Genomic DNA, 15,441 nt, shown 5'->3' with positions numbered 1-15,441 from the left:
AGCAGAGAGGGTTTGGGTACCAGTGGCCTTAAAATATAATATTTTTTTTATATTTGACTTAGATTCTCCTCATTTTGGATAATCAACAAAGAACAGAACCTGGGTTGTAAGGTCATAAAATCCACACTTCTGATCTGTATTTTACCTTCGCAGGATTTGTGCAGCGACATAACAGCTCCCTTCCTTGAAAAATATCAAATTTGGCCCCCGGTGGCTGTCAGAACACAAAAATCCCTTTTTAGAGGCAGAGAATGATATTCTTTAGTGAGATGAAATGCTTTCATCATAGGTAACTTGAGGAGGGGATGTAGAAATCCAAACAAGTCATGCTGGACAGTGTGGGATCAAGCTAAGGAACCTTTTCTAAAGAGAGGTCAGATCACTGGACCACTGTGTCTAAGAGAAATGGGGCCCACGGTGAAGAAAAGGACAGACATGAGGGACTGTCAAGGGGAGCATGAAGATGCAGTTCCCCTTTTTTGAAGCCTTTTGCCCATGCTACTGCAGGAAGCGCTGACAGATGCTGTACTTTACTGAGTTCTCTCCTGGGGCATCTTTCCTGCTTTCCTGGCACCTGCACTTTCTTACTGAAGTCTAAGCCTTTGAGGCCATCATCTCATATCCCCAGTTACCTATCCCAGAAGATGTCATGTCTCCCTCACCTGGTGTCTGCCCTTTCACCTAAGGTAGTCTTTGCCTAAACCCAATTTCAACTTCTTTTTGGGCCTGAATGTGGCTACTGCATACATTCTTACCTGCCTTTTAAAATGTTAGCTAAGACTCTGGGACATTTCTTTCCTACCCATGGAGGTATTGATGGAACACAAAAGCTGCTCCCCGCCCTGCCATGAGGCAATTTATGAGGTCTTCAAGACCTCTTATGATGGCAAATGTCTTGGGCTGCCTGACCTCAGGTGAGGGCACACCTTGGAATGATGCAATCCTACTGAGTGAGAGCAGTTGGAGCTGGTTCCCCCTTTCAGGAACAGGTCTATTTATAATGCTGCCCAGGCTCCCATAGGAACAGGCTATGTGGGAACGGACTGAGGCACCAGGGACTTGGATGACAGGGACATATCTTCTTGTGTGTTACTTCCATAGGCCTGCCTAGGTGAAGCAATCAAAAAGGGCCTACAGCCTCTGCTATCCTACCCACAGTTATATATAGCACTCTTGGCAATCTGTTGCCTCTCTTCAAAGCTAACCCAAGCTCACAAGGTCAGCTACTCTGTGGTGAATGCCTTTTTTCATTAGCGTTCTGCTTGGCAAAACAGGCAACTTGGATGTATACTTATGGCCCCTGGGATCTAGGAATTCACATCCTTTTTAAAAACCAGTATGAGTATACAAAATGTAGCTCATTATTCAAGATAGGGACTTGTGTGCACCTGATGCATTCAGAGAAGAATGAGCAGTGACACCTCTTGCCTGTACTCTGACACTTCTCTGTATCTGGTCTCAGTTTTTCTTTCCATTAAAAAAACAGTCTTAAAAATAGGAAAGCCACTCTTTATTGCACCTGTGTTACAGATAAAGGCCAGATAAGATAAAAGCCCTTAGCTTTAATTCATATCGTTAATTAGTAATATATTGTTTGAGAAACCAGATATTGTGATTCTTTATTCATTCAGCAAATATTTATGGACTGCCTACAAGATAATAAGCAAAGTAGACAAAAAAATCCCCACCTTCATGGACTTTATATTCTGTTGAAGGGGACAGACAATAAATAGAGTTAATATGTAAACTAAATAGGATTATCAGAAGAAAAAAGTAAAGGGGAGAAGGAAACAAATATGAACCATCGGGGGGCAGTAGAAATTTTACATAGGGTTGCTGGGGAAGACCTTACACAATCGAGATATTTGAGGAGAGGCTGGAAGGGAATGAGGAATATATTCATGGAGATATTTGGGGAAGAAGGAACTGAAATTACTATGTCCCTAAGCTTGGTGTATGTCTGTGGATTTAGAATAATTAAAAGACCTGAGCAGAGAGAACACAGGGGAGAGTAGTAGGGAGAAAGAATCAGAGAGATAACGGGAAACCAGGTCATGCAGAATCTTATAGGACTTATAAGCCATCTAAGGACTTTGGCTTGGACTCTGAGTGAGCTGAGGCTGTATAGGAGAGTTTTAAGCAGAGGAGAGACATGATCTGATGTACCTACAAGGACCCTTAATTCTATCAGACTAGCCTTCTCTGAGCCTTGGTGTCACAGTGATTAAGAGTTTGGCTGCTATCCAAAAAGTCAGCATTTGAATCCACCAGCTGCTTCTTGGAACCCTATGGGGCAGTTATACTTTGTCCTATAGGGTCAATATGAGTCCAAGTTGACTTGATGGCAACAAATTTGGTTTTGGTTTGGTCTTTTCTAGCTCCCCCACAGGCTTGTTTGGACGTCTGTGCTGCTACCCATGTTCCTTCTTTCATTTTTCATTTTCACCCATGTTGTTCCTTCTTTCATCTTCCCTTTTCACCCATGTTGTTCCTTCTTTCACTTTTCCCTTTCACTCATGTGATTCCTTCTTTCAGTTTTTCCCTTTCTGTGACTTCCCCATGCTTCAAGCCTCTATGACCTAGCTTAAGAATCACCTTCCTCAAGATGTGCCCCAGTACCTGTAGATCCTGAGGTGGCCTTCTTCCAGTGATATGTCCTCCACATCGTAAGTCATTGGACCTGTCTTTACATTTTATTCAGTATTTATCCTTCCTTATCTTCTAAGTGTGCTCCACTCATGAGTCTTACCTTGTCATTGCTACTGTAATATCTGAAAACAGGAACAGAACCTCTTTCTTATCAGTTAGCCACCAAGTGTTTATTAGGCATCTACATCTGCCAATGGAGTTCATTCATTCATGCAATAAACACATCCCCAATGATAGTTTTTGTAAGCAGTGTGCTGAGTGTAGGGGTTACAGATGTAAATAAGACAGAGTACTTGCCATGAAAGTGCTTGCAGAAGCCTACACAAACAATCTTGAATTAATGTGGATGAGCAGTGAAAGTAAATGGCAGGGATTTTATGAGAACTCCAAAGAGGTACATTATCTAGTCAGAGGTGGATCCAAGAAGAGAGCATTTCAGTGGAGAGAAAATCGTGGAGTCAAGAAACAGAATTCTCTGTGGGTGGACTATCAGCAGTGTGTTGTGGCTGGAGTACATAGTGCAACACAGAGAGGAAAGAAGAATTGGAGAGGTGAGTAGATATGGGCTGATGATAGCCATGAATGTGAGGACTTTATCTTGTTGGATTGGGAGGATGTTAAGCGTTTTTTTAGTAGGGGGATCATAACCCAACATGCTATTTAGATAAATATTCTGGAAGTTCTTGGGAGGGTGAATTTGAGGAGGGTAAGATTGGATATGGCTGTGAAGTTAATTATGCAAGAAATAAAGCTAAAGGCACATAACTCTTCATCATCCCTCACATCCAATTCTTCAACCAGTTCTAAGTTATCTTCTAAATACCTCTTAAATGTTTGTTTTTTGTCCATCTTCACCACCATCACCATGTACAAGTAGCTACAACAGTGACCATGCATTTACTTCACCTCTGCCTTTTAGGAAAATCTTGGACTCATTGTGAGCTTGTCCACCTTGGTCAGAACATGACCTTTGCTCTGCACACTACCCATTCACAAAGTGTCCAAATCACCCAATCCCTGGTGAGGAAGCTTAGAAGCTTGCAGGATTGTTGGACAGTGGGGTAACAGAAGATTAAAGTGTGTGGGTATGAGACGAAGGAGAAAAATGTGTGTGAAAAGGATGTGAATAATTAGACTGCCTGGTACTTGATATTGAAATTCCTTCTTCTTCTCTTATTTTTAAGACTCTGAGTTCCTTCATCCTTTTTTTTTTTCTTTAAAGACAAAGTCAATCTCTATCCTTCTCTTTTCCTCCAGAATTCATTTATATAGTGTGCGAAAACAAATAAACAAAAATAAGTCTGAATGTTTCTGTCTTTCCTTGGACCTGCCTGTAGCTTCTTTGGATTTTTGTTTTTTGATTCATTGTGAGTTAGGGGTGTGCAAGGAGGATAGGCCATGGGTAACAAGCTAGGGAATCGAAGGGGAGAGAAATACACAGAAAATAAACTGGAAGTTTATTCAAATATATGTCACATCTCTGAAATGACTAGACAGGGAGATTACTGGAAAAAGGGAGGTGTAAGGTTGCATAAGATTAGGGTAAAGTTATTAGGGTAAAGTTATATTAGAGCTTATGAATCAGAGTGAAAAATCTTCATACCTGAAGGGGATCTCCTAGTACAGCATCCTTCAAAATGTGAAGTTTCTTTTATGAAAATATATCTCTAGACATTAGGAAGAACTTTCTGATATTAGAGAGATTTTTCTTCTTGTAAGTCATCCAAACCCTTATGCATCTTTTAAGACACTGTTTATTTACTCATTAATTCAACTAACATTAAAAGCTGCTATGTGCCAGGCACTATGGTTAGAAATATGGAACCAGCGGTGAGCAAAACACAGGTCCTGGTCTTGAGAAGTGGGGCACAGAGTCCAGAGATAGGCAAGAGCCATTTGGAACAAACAGTAGTAAGGAGGAGAAATTTTAGGTGTAGGGCTTTAGGCTGTTCGTCTCTCCTCTTCTTACATCTCTGCCTCCTTGTCAGTATAATGAAAGGATTGAACTAGCTAGTGTCCTAGATACACTCAGTCTTAAACTTTGAATTATTATATAGTTGGCTTCAGTGAGCATCAGTTTTTTTGTTTTTTTTAATTGATAACATGACCTTCAAGATCACCTTGAAGGATCCATTTAACTCTAGAATTTTATGACTCTAGTTTTTTTTTGGGGCGGGGGATGGAGAATTTTTAAAACAGTTCTACGTATCTGTTTGGTCTTTGCACTGTAGATTACAGGATTCATTACAGGGGGAATCAGCAGGTAGGTGTTAGCAATCATAGTATGTACATAGGGTGGGGCTCGTTTCCCAAATCTGTGGACAAAGGATAGACTGATTAACGGAATATAGAATATAGCAACAGCTCCGATATGGGAGACACATGTGCTGAAGGCTTTTTTCCTCTCTTCTGGGGAGGCAATGCTGAGAACAGTCTTAATGATCAAAACGTAAGAAAAGAGGATGAAGACTGAGTCTACACCAACAGTAGAGATCATGGCAGTCAACCCAACTGCACTGTTGATCCTGGTATCTGTGCAAGAGAGCTTCATCACATCAGGGTGAAAGCAGTAGGAGTGATGGAGTACATGGCTGCGGCAGAAGGAAAGTCTTTTAAGAAGTGTTACCATTGGTGTCAATGTTACTGTCCCCCTAATGACAATTGCCACCCCAATCTGGGCTATTCTGGAGTCAGTTAAAATGGTGGCATACCTAAGAGGGTTAGAAATGGCCACAAAACGATCAAAGGCCATGGCCAGCAGCACTGAGGATTCCATGACAGTGAAAAGTTTGATAAAGAACATCTGTGACAAGCAGGCATCAAAGCTGATCTCCCTGACATTGAACCAGAATATTCCCAACATGGTGACCAGAGTGGATATGGACAGGCCAAGATCAGTGGTGGAGAGCATGGAGAGGAAATAGTACATGGGCTCATGGAGGCTGGGCTGAGTGGTAATGGCAAAGAGAATCAGGCTGTTTCCTGAGAGGGCAGTTACATAGAGAAAGCAGAAGGGAATGGAGATCCAGGTGTGGAAAGCTTCCAGCTCAGGAACACCAGTTAGCAGGAAAATGATGGATGAGGATGTGGTATTCTGGAAAGCTGACATGCTGGATTAAAAGTATGTAATTCCGAGATAAGAGTCTGAAACAAACAAAAACTACATTTGTTTATATATTAATCCAATTGCAAATAATTATATCTACAGAAAACGAATAAAAGTTCAGTATCTATATAATATGAATACCTCATTAAATTGATAAGAAAATCACAAGGCTTCAACTGCTGTAGTAGGTATCTTTAAAAAATTTTTTTTTCATCTTTGGAGTTTCTTGATGGCAGCTATGTTTATCCTATATGATCCTCCTGCCTTGACACTCTTCTGGCCATTGATGACTAAGAATAAATACTTTACCATAGATAGGCCAATCATATTTAATCCTTCCTGGAATATTTTAACGTGATAAAGAGGTAACAGCCTAATTTTTCTGTGCATTTGGTACCAAAGAAAGATAACTTGGAGCTGTGGAGCAGCCATATTACATCAGCCATAAGTATGGAAAACAGAAGCTTACAATTTGGGAAGTCAGAAAACGTTGAGAATGAGATACACAAAGTAACACATGTGAAATGGCAGTTACATAGCTTAGGCACTGATGCAGTCCTGTGCATGCGCCTGAAGCATTTAACCTTTAAGTAACCCTTGCAATGCAACATCTAGGGCCACATTTGGGAGAGATGGAGGGTTAGGAGCGCAGACCTACATACTGGGGCTTAGGGACAGAGGCAGTGCTGCTCTCAACTTGATATAATGTGCTGCTCAAAGCCTTGTTGTTTAAATACATTTGTTTCTTCAATCTGCCTGAAGACAAGTTGTTCTCAGAATTAGATTTTCTTCATTTTGTTAAGATATACTCCTCAGCAGATATCTGCTTAGATGTTACTGCTTTGCTTTGAAGGAAAAGACATAATTTTATTGCAAACATCACTTTTTTGTCGTTGTTTTTGTTGAAGAAAAACTTTCAGACTAAGACGATAAGTATGTATAAGTCGCAAGTAGGGGACTAGGGAAGAACAGAAATTAGGGCTGTGGCTGGAAAGGGCTCAATCAATGAGAGGTAGCCAATTTTAGGGTAACTTCCATAGGTTCCATAGGGACAAAGAAAGGTACTGAATTTCTGAATGGAAGTGTATGGTAAAATAGAGAATGGGAAGAAATATAAGTACTTGCAGGCCACATAAATTCACTCAGATAAAGTCCCACTTCAAGGATCCCTTGAAGAAATATTAGTAAAAATGGAAAAATTTGAACTTACATTAGCATATAAGTAGGAAAAAAAAAAAAAGCAAATTACCTGAGTTGACCAAATGCGTGAACTATAACTTTAGACTCTAAAGTTTAAAGTAATGAGAGTGTTCTCAAGCAGCAATGAAATCGATGTCAGAAATGTTCATCAAACTTCATAATGGAAATAAGAGTTAACAGAAAGGAGGTATCCAGTAGGTTTGGGGCATTTGGAGAAAGTGTTCTAGAAAAGTTAATGCTTGAAAGATTGCTACTGTTTGGATTTGGATAATTCCAGATGAAGAATTCCAAGGGAAAGTGTTGGGCCAGAGTAAGCTTGTAATATTTCTTCGCTTACACACCCAGAGATGTTTACTGAGAATCCACTTTGTGCATAGCTCTGTGTTAGAAGCTAAGGGATAATACAAGTCACATCCTTTTAAAAGCATTTATAATCAAGTGAGGAAGAAAGATAGGAGGGAAAGAAGAATAATAAATAATTTTGATTTACAATGTGCAATGGCATGTAATAAAAATGGTTATAAGAGTGTGTAAGACCTCCATATACATCAGTTAATTCTGGCTATCAAGATAATTTTTAACTTCATACACAGTGTTACACAGTGATAGAGTTTGAATTTTTGGTCACTGGGCCCTGAAGCAATTTTATAAGAAATCACTTTTTAGAAAAAATAAACTATAATCTGAACAATTTCTCTTTCATTCTAATCTCTTTATGTCTTCCCTTGTATTATTTCATGAATTCAAACAATGTATTAATTGCTCACTCTCATTTTTTAAAAAATTATCTATTTATTTATTGTGCTTTAAATGAAAGTTTACAAATCAAGTCAGTCTCTCATACGCAAACTTATACACACCTTGCTATATGCTCCTAGCTGCTCTCCTCCTAATGAGACAGGACATTCCTCCTCTCCACCCTGTATTCCCCGTGTCTATTCATCCACTCCTGTCCCCATCTTCCTTCTCATCTTGACTCCGGACAGGAGCTGCCCACATAGTCTCATGTGTCTACCTGAGCCAAGAAGCTCACTCCTCACCAGTATCATCATCTATCTTATAGTCCAGTCCAATCCCTCTCTGGAGAGTTGGCTGCGGGAATGGTTCCAATCTTGGGCTAACAAAGGGTCCGGGGACCATGACCTCCAGGGTCTCTCTACTCTCAAATCATTAAGCCTGTTTTTTTTCTGTCACTATCATTTTTTTTTTTTTTTGGACAGTTTTCTTTCCTTCCCTTTCTTGCTGTGAGGTAAGAAAAATAAGTAAACAAAACAAACCCAGAAAACATGAAGTCTGGTTTGACCTGCTCTGTGCTGAGCGTAGCAGAGAACTTCCTCAAATTTCCTTTCTTCCATCTCTACAAAACCATAGATTCTTGTACCCTCCTGTCGTCTCTGCTGGGTTCAGAGGCAGAAGATTCCTACTCTTTTTCATAGTCTCTACATAAACTCTACCTAAACTCTTGCTTATTCATCATGAACACTTAGTTCAGTTCAATAGCAAACACATACTGGGAGCTTAGGGTGTACCAAGCATTGTGTCAGCCGCTAAGAATATGAAACAAGTCAAAAAACAGACCAGTAAAGGAGTCAGAGGAGCCCTGGTTGTGTGGTGGTTAAGCTCTGGGCTGCTAACTGAAAGGTTGGTAGTTTGGACCCACCAGCCGCTCTAGTGGGAGACAGATGTGGCTGTTGGCTTCTGTAAAGATTACAGCCTTCAAAACACTATTGGGAAATTCTACTCTGTCCTGTAGGGATGCTATGAGTCAGAATTCACTCGACGGCAATGGGTTTGGTATTTGGTAAAGGAGTCAGACAAAAAGAAATAAATATGAGTTGTGGTGTGTACAAGGATAAGGTAAGACAGAGAAGTATTGCAAAGATGGCAGATTCTGAGTCTGGGTGTGACATGAATGTGTTTGTGTGTGTCAAGAGGAATTAGTTTCAAGGAATTTGAACAAAGTGGATGGATTATAACTGTGTAAAGTTTTGATGAGTGAATACGAGTTCACAAGGATGAAAAGTGGGAAAAGCATGCTCTTGGCATAAACAACAGGAGCAAAAATGTGTAACACAGTTTGTTGGTCAACTACAAGAAAATTAGTGTGCTAGAGCCTTAAGTGTGAGGATGGGTGCAATGAAAGAAGAAGCTAGAGAGATTAGCAGGGGTCAGGTCATGAAAATCTCGAATTCCGTGCAAAAGATATGGAACTTAGGCATTTTTAAATATTTTGTGGCTAAATAAACAATTTATTCTCATCTCTTCTAATTTAACTCTGGCAAGGTTCTTTTCCTTCCTTAAGTACCATTGATTCCCTTTCTGCAACCTATAATACTTGTTTACCCCAATCTAATAATGAAGGCTTCCCATTCTTTAATATAGTTATTTTTAACTCATTCAGTTCAACCAAAATATATTGAACATCTGTCATAATTGGACCCTGCACTTAGGTAATGAGGAACATAAACCCTGTTTCTCCCTCAATTTCTTGCCATATCTTATAACAACAACAAAAAGTTCTTAGAATAGTCTGTTTTTTTTTTTTTTTTATTTCCTCACCTTCAGAAATGATCTAGATTCTTTCTCTAATAACTCTCACAAACTCCTCCAGTTTATGTCCCTAATGGTGGAGGACCAGGCAGTGCTTTGTTCTGTTGTACACAGGGTCACTATGAGTTGGAACGAGTCAACGGCACCTAACAACAACAACAACAACAACAATGACTTTCTAAATGCCAAGGCCAAGGGTAATTTTCAGGTTTTGTTTTCTCTCTCCCATTTGACATTTTGGCAATGTTGACTACCTCCTTTTTGAAACTTTCCCCCTCCTTCTTGAAGCACTCTCTTTCATTATCTTCAAAGATTGTTGCTCTGTTTTTATTTTTTCTGGTTTATCAAATTATATTTTTGTTTTCTGCCTTTTAAATTGTGATATTCTTCAGGATTCTTCTCTTACCCTTCTTTTTTTCTTGCTTTCCACATGCTATCCTCGGGATATCATGGCTTTAAATAGTACCTGTATCCAGGTGACTCACAAATCTGCTATCTAATTATGATCTCTCTTGGGTTCTTGAGTTCCAGTTTTCAGAAGTTTAGCAGAACCTTTAAAGCTACGGAAAAGATTCCGGACTTAAACTGGAAGGAAATAACGAATCATGGAAGGAGACTGAGACAATAAATTTTCAATTTAGAGAGACAACTGGCAGTAGTTTGCAGAACATATCAGAGTTCTGTGTTTGGAGCTGGTGAAATAAGGTGAAGAAAATACTTTATCTACTTCTGTGGGGCATCTCCACCTATAATCCTTCAGCTGCCTCAGCCACAGTAAGAACCAAACAGAATTTATTCCTTTCCTCCTCCCAAATCTGGCCCTTCCTCCTACATTTCATGTATCAGTAAATGATATCAAGTGCTAGCAAAGCACCTAATTAAAATTACCTCCCCAACACATTCTCTTCCCTCTCCCTCCTCCTTTACATATAAATATTCATTGCATTTCTGTTGATTCTACTTCTGAAATGTCAAAAACTGGAGCCTCAGAGGTCTACCATATGAAGGCTAAGTAATAGCAATCTGGTTGGAAGTGATACTTGAAGCTGTATTTAATTGCACCTTTCTTATGTTGAAAAAATTTAGATGTTCATATTAAAGAATAAAGCGGAGGATATTGGATTTTATTAGGGAGAGGCACTGAAATTTCTGCAAACTACTCTTTTGGCTGCTTCAAATCTGTTCCATTCATTTCTCCGGTCCAGGCACAATCTTCATTAGCTCTTGTGTAAAATAAACTATAGTTTCTCACCTATTGTCCTGTCCACTCTGACCACAATGATTCTCTTCTTTCATTGTACTATTTATTATGAGCTGTAGCATGTAGGTATCTCTTCAGCTGATAAGTTAGACCATATAGCATCATCTATATTCTCCCAGCCATTCTCAATGGCATGGCTATAGTGCGTGACTGACATAGGTTCAAATCCTTGCTCAACCACTATCTAGTTTTGAGACCCTGCACAGTGATAATAATATTAAATATTACTAATAAGAGTAGTTATCATTATTGGACAGTTGCTCTGTGAATGTTACAGTGTTAAGCCCTTTATAAGCAGTCTTTTAATTCTTACCACAACACCATGTAGCACGTTTTATTAGATTCAGTTTTCAGATAAAGATACTGAGTTTCAGAGAGGCTAAGAAATATATGCAAGATCATACACAACTAGTGAACGTCAGAGCTAGGATTCTAAATCAGTTTTTTTTTTTTTAATCCCAGTGTCCATGCTCTCAAAATGATTGTTTTACTATCTATAAGTAATTTAAACTTCCTTTACTCCAGTTTCCTCATCTGTAAGATAAGATATTCACTGTACCTAATGTAGCGCCTGTCTTGAATTAGGTGTTCAAAATCGGGCTTAGAGATGAGATAGTCACATTCTCTGTTTTTCTCAGGCACCAAACCACTGACCATGAAAAACATATTAGCACACTGACTAAGGAGTCATAGGGTAGTCAACCCCTAAGAGGCAGAACAAAATGCCCTTTCTCTACGTATTTCCTGAGAAGAACAAAAAATACCATCTTCAGAACAAATTATACCATCTTCCTCATCCCATCACCCCACTGGCTAATCTAATTCTGCACACTGTGAGGAGATTCTTCCGTGAAGATAAAAAAAGCTCAGCTCATCTAGGGTTGAGTGCTCTCATTGAACAAAAGCGGTTCTACTTACAGAGCCCATACAGCAGTCCTGCCTGTTCCTGTCAGGCTGACTCAGAAGGCTGAGGAGACGCTGGATTCTAGAGGAGTGCCAAGCTTATAAGGAGACTTATTCCAGCCTGACTGAAGATAAACACAGAACTGAGAAGCCAATTCCTGGTGGTGGTGCTAACTTACTGTGTCTCCAGGGTGTGGAGGTTCCCAAAAAAGACTTTCTCTGCCTTGAAGAATCTTTTTTATACTTTTCATTATGTAATTACTTATAGTGGCCATGTGCTGTATAGGCAGATCTCCTTACGTCCTAATGTAATTTTGTTGGAGGCTTTTTTTTAAATAGCTTTATTGAGGTTTTATTAGCATATGTAAATTCACCCATATAAAGTGTATAATTCACTGGTTTTTAATGAAGTCATGAAATTGTACAACCGTCACCACAGTCTAATTTTAAGAAAATTTTCATCACACCAGGAAGAAACTCCATACCAACTAGCGGTCACTCTGAAGGTTTTGTTTTTAAATGAAGAATTATACTAAAAAATAGCTAAAAGATGTCCCCTGTTATGACTTGGAGTCACTCTCCACCCCATATCTCCTTGGGATCTGTCATTATTCACAGCAGTACTATCTCAGTAGCTTACCTGTGCTTTTTAGAAGCCTCTCTCTTACAGCTTGGAAAATAATTCACTTATTCACGCATACATATATTTAGCAAATATTTCATAAGAGCCTCCTGTATTCCAAACATCTTGATAAATGCTGAAGATTAAAAAAAAAATAGGGCCTAGTTATTAATGCCCACCACTACCCATCTGTCAGTTTGTCCTACTATAGTGGCTTGCCTGTTGCTATGATGCTGGAAGCTTTGTCGCTAGTATTCAAATACCAGCAGGGTCACCCATAGTGAACAAGTTTCTGCAGAGCTTCCAGACTAAGACAGACTATGGAGAAAGGCCCGGAGATCGATTTCCAAAAATTAGCCAGTGAACCTTATGGATCACAACAGAATATTGTCCAACTCGTTTTAAATGCATCATCAGGAGGGATCAATTGCTATAGGACATCATGTTTGGTGACGTAGAGGGCCACTGACAGTGTGGGAGATGGTTAGGCACAATATCCACAAGGAGGGACCTAAACATGCTGGTGATTGTGAGGATGACACAGGACTGGGCAATGTTTCGTTCTATTATATGTAAGGTCATCATGATTTGGTCCCCAACTTGTGGCAACCTTATGCACAAGTGAATGAAACACTACCTGGTTCTGTGCCATTCCCATGACTGGCTGGGGGTTGGAGTGTTGTAATACTTAGGGCTTTCACTGGCTGATTTTTGGAAGTAGATCACTAGGCCTTCCTTACTAGTTTATCTTATCCTGGGAGCTCCATTGAAACCTGTTAAGCATCATAGACACACACAAGCCTCCACTGACACATGGGGGGCATTGACTGGGAATCGCACCAGGGTCTCCCGCATGGAAGGTGAGACTACTGAACCACCAAAGCCTCACACACACTGGTACACAGACTTTAAAAGCATGGCTCTTCTCACTGCTGTACTATTGCTCCAGCCTTGCAGAACAGTAGCTGGTAATCTGATTCAACCTTTTGAAAATCTTAGCACAATATCCTTCAATAAAAGTCATATACAATAAGAATATGAAGTTATTAATGTGTCAATATTAATATCATTGAATTTAGGAAACATTACCACAGTCTGTAACATCACTGGAATTCATATTAATGTTTCTGAAACTTAGTAATCCAAACAGGAAGGACAGAATTGGAAACGAGAAAACAATGCCATAGGGACTTGCAATAAATACTATTTATTGACTGTTGATGCTTTATTTAGACTTTGAAAAGAGTAAAATATTCATGCTTGGCAAGTCATAAAAGATATTTTATGACTGCATTATGATGGACTAACCACCTTTTTATACTGTATGATCTTTCAAGAAGTCAATTTATCTGTAGATTATTTGTTGTCCATTATGTCCATAATATTTCATTTCCAGAAGTTTATCCAAAGGAAAAAAATCAGAGATGCAGGCCACATTTTATGTACAGGAACATTGATTGCATCATTATTTACAGTAATAAAAAATTGTAGGTAGGTAGGATGCTCAGTGATTCAGAATAAAGTATTTAATAGGCAATCATAGGATATTATGCAAATTAAAAAATTTTTGTGTGTAGCAGAGGATGTGGATGGTCATGCTGGATCAGGAGATGGGAAAGCAGGCTTTAGGGCTGAGAGTCTTACAAGGCAGCAAACAGTGCAGGTTCTGAAAGAAAAAGAAGGCCTAAGAAGCAAGAGGTCAGATGCAAATCAGGCCACGTAGGGTCAGCACGTCCAGCTTGTTGAAATAAAAACAAATAAACAATAACAACAACAAGAAAAGCTGGTTGGTGCATCAAAGATTGTTCTGTTTGGGCCATTTCTTACAAAAAATAATAAGGTCATACAACTCCTACTGGCCCACCACCACCATTTAGAGAAAGCCTCAATTACTTCTCTTCCTGGCTTTAGCCAAGCCGAATTATTAGTAGTTCTCCGAAAGGTTGGTGGTTTGAACCCGCCAGCAGCTCTGCAGGACAAGATGTGGCTGTCTGCTTCCATAAAGATTACAGCCTTGGAAACCCCATGGGTCAATTCTACTCTGTCCGATAGCCTTGCTATGAGTAAGAATCGACTCGACAGTAGTGGGTTTAAAGGATAGTTCGTGGTTCTTAGCCCAAGGTCACACAAACTGTAAATGACAGAGCTGAGCTTTAGATCTAGACTGTCTGGTTCCAAATACTTTGAGTTTAGCCAATGCTATGTTGACTCTCAATGTATAAAACAAAAATATTCAAGTCCTAAAAAAAACAACTCCTTTTGACTCATAGCGACCCTATAGGTCAGAGTAGAACTGCCCCATAGAGTTTTCAAGGAGCGCATGGTAGATTTGAACTGCCAGCCATTTGGTTAGCAGCTGTAGCACTTAACCACTACGCCACCAGGGTTTCCATTTTAGTCCCAGAACAGGTCAATTAGTATAGATACTTGACCTGTCAGAACTGATGCTGATTATTATGCCCTGTTTGCGTGTGGTCACTGGTTATGTGGTCTGGGATGATGCACGGTTTAAATCTCTTGGGTTTGGGCTGTTGTTGTTGTTGTTAGGTGCCATCAAGTTGGTTCTGACTCATAAACCCTATGAACAACACAACGAACCACGGCCTGGTCCTACGTCATCCTCATGATTGTTGTTAGCTTGAGCCCATTGTTGCAGCCGCTGTGTCAGTCCATCTCATGGAGGACCTCCCTCTTTTTCACTGACCCTCTTTACCAAGCATGAAGTCCTTCTCCAGGGACTGGTTCCTCCTGATAACATGTCCAAAGTATGTGAGATGAAGTCTTGCCATCCTTGCTTCTAAGGAGCATTCTGGCTAGACTTTTTCCAAGACAGACTTGTTTATTGTTTTGGCAGTCCGTGGCATATTCAACATTCTTTGCCAACACCACAACTCAAAGGCGTCAATTCTGCTTCTGTCTTCCTTATTCATTGCCCAGCTTTGGCATGCTTATGAGATGATGGGTTTGGGCTGGGGAAAAACAAAACAAAACAAAACCATGGTTCTGCTAACAGTATACCACCTTCTGCAACCCCCGCTTATGGAGCAGTGCCCTTCATACTGGATCCCTGAGCATGACCAGCAAGGTTCTCACAGTTATATCCCAGATTAGATGCAACAGTCTAGGCATATCTTTTTTTGCTTTGTATCT

At 39.8% G+C, this 15,441-nt stretch overlaps 1 protein-coding gene and 1 long non-coding RNA gene across 2 annotated transcripts in view; one reads left to right on the top strand and one right to left on the bottom strand.

Moving 5' to 3' along the window:
* The first annotated feature begins 1,614 nt into the window (after window positions 1–1,614).
* The window catches only part of LOC111748381 (uncharacterized), a 63,227-nt gene continuing 49,400 nt past the window's right edge, over window positions 1,615–15,441 (top strand). The window contains exon 1 of the long non-coding RNA XR_010322468.1: window positions 1,615–3,200. This is a non-coding gene — a long non-coding RNA (uncharacterized LOC111748381). The remainder of the gene's footprint in view (window positions 3,201–15,441) is intronic.
* Window positions 4,484–6,138, bottom strand: LOC100671420 (olfactory receptor 51F2-like). The gene has a single exon (XM_023540591.2). It carries the CDS (start codon window positions 5,756–5,758, stop codon window positions 4,790–4,792), a length of 969 nt encoding a protein of 322 aa, XP_023396359.2. The 5' UTR covers window positions 5,759–6,138; the 3' UTR covers window positions 4,484–4,789.

The sequence above is a fragment of the Loxodonta africana genome, chromosome 7 (genome assembly GCF_030014295.1).
Source record: "Loxodonta africana isolate mLoxAfr1 chromosome 7, mLoxAfr1.hap2, whole genome shotgun sequence".
In the NCBI taxonomy this organism is placed as follows: domain Eukaryota; kingdom Metazoa; phylum Chordata; class Mammalia; order Proboscidea; family Elephantidae; genus Loxodonta; species Loxodonta africana.
The sequence above is the reverse complement of the archived record's forward strand: the minus strand, read 5'-3'. Positions and strand labels throughout refer to the sequence as shown.

Coding starts and splice junctions, on each gene's coding strand:
- LOC100671420 (XM_023540591.2), bottom strand. CDS start 5,758: ATGTCAGCTTTCCAGAATACCACATCCTCATCCATCATTTTCCTGCTA.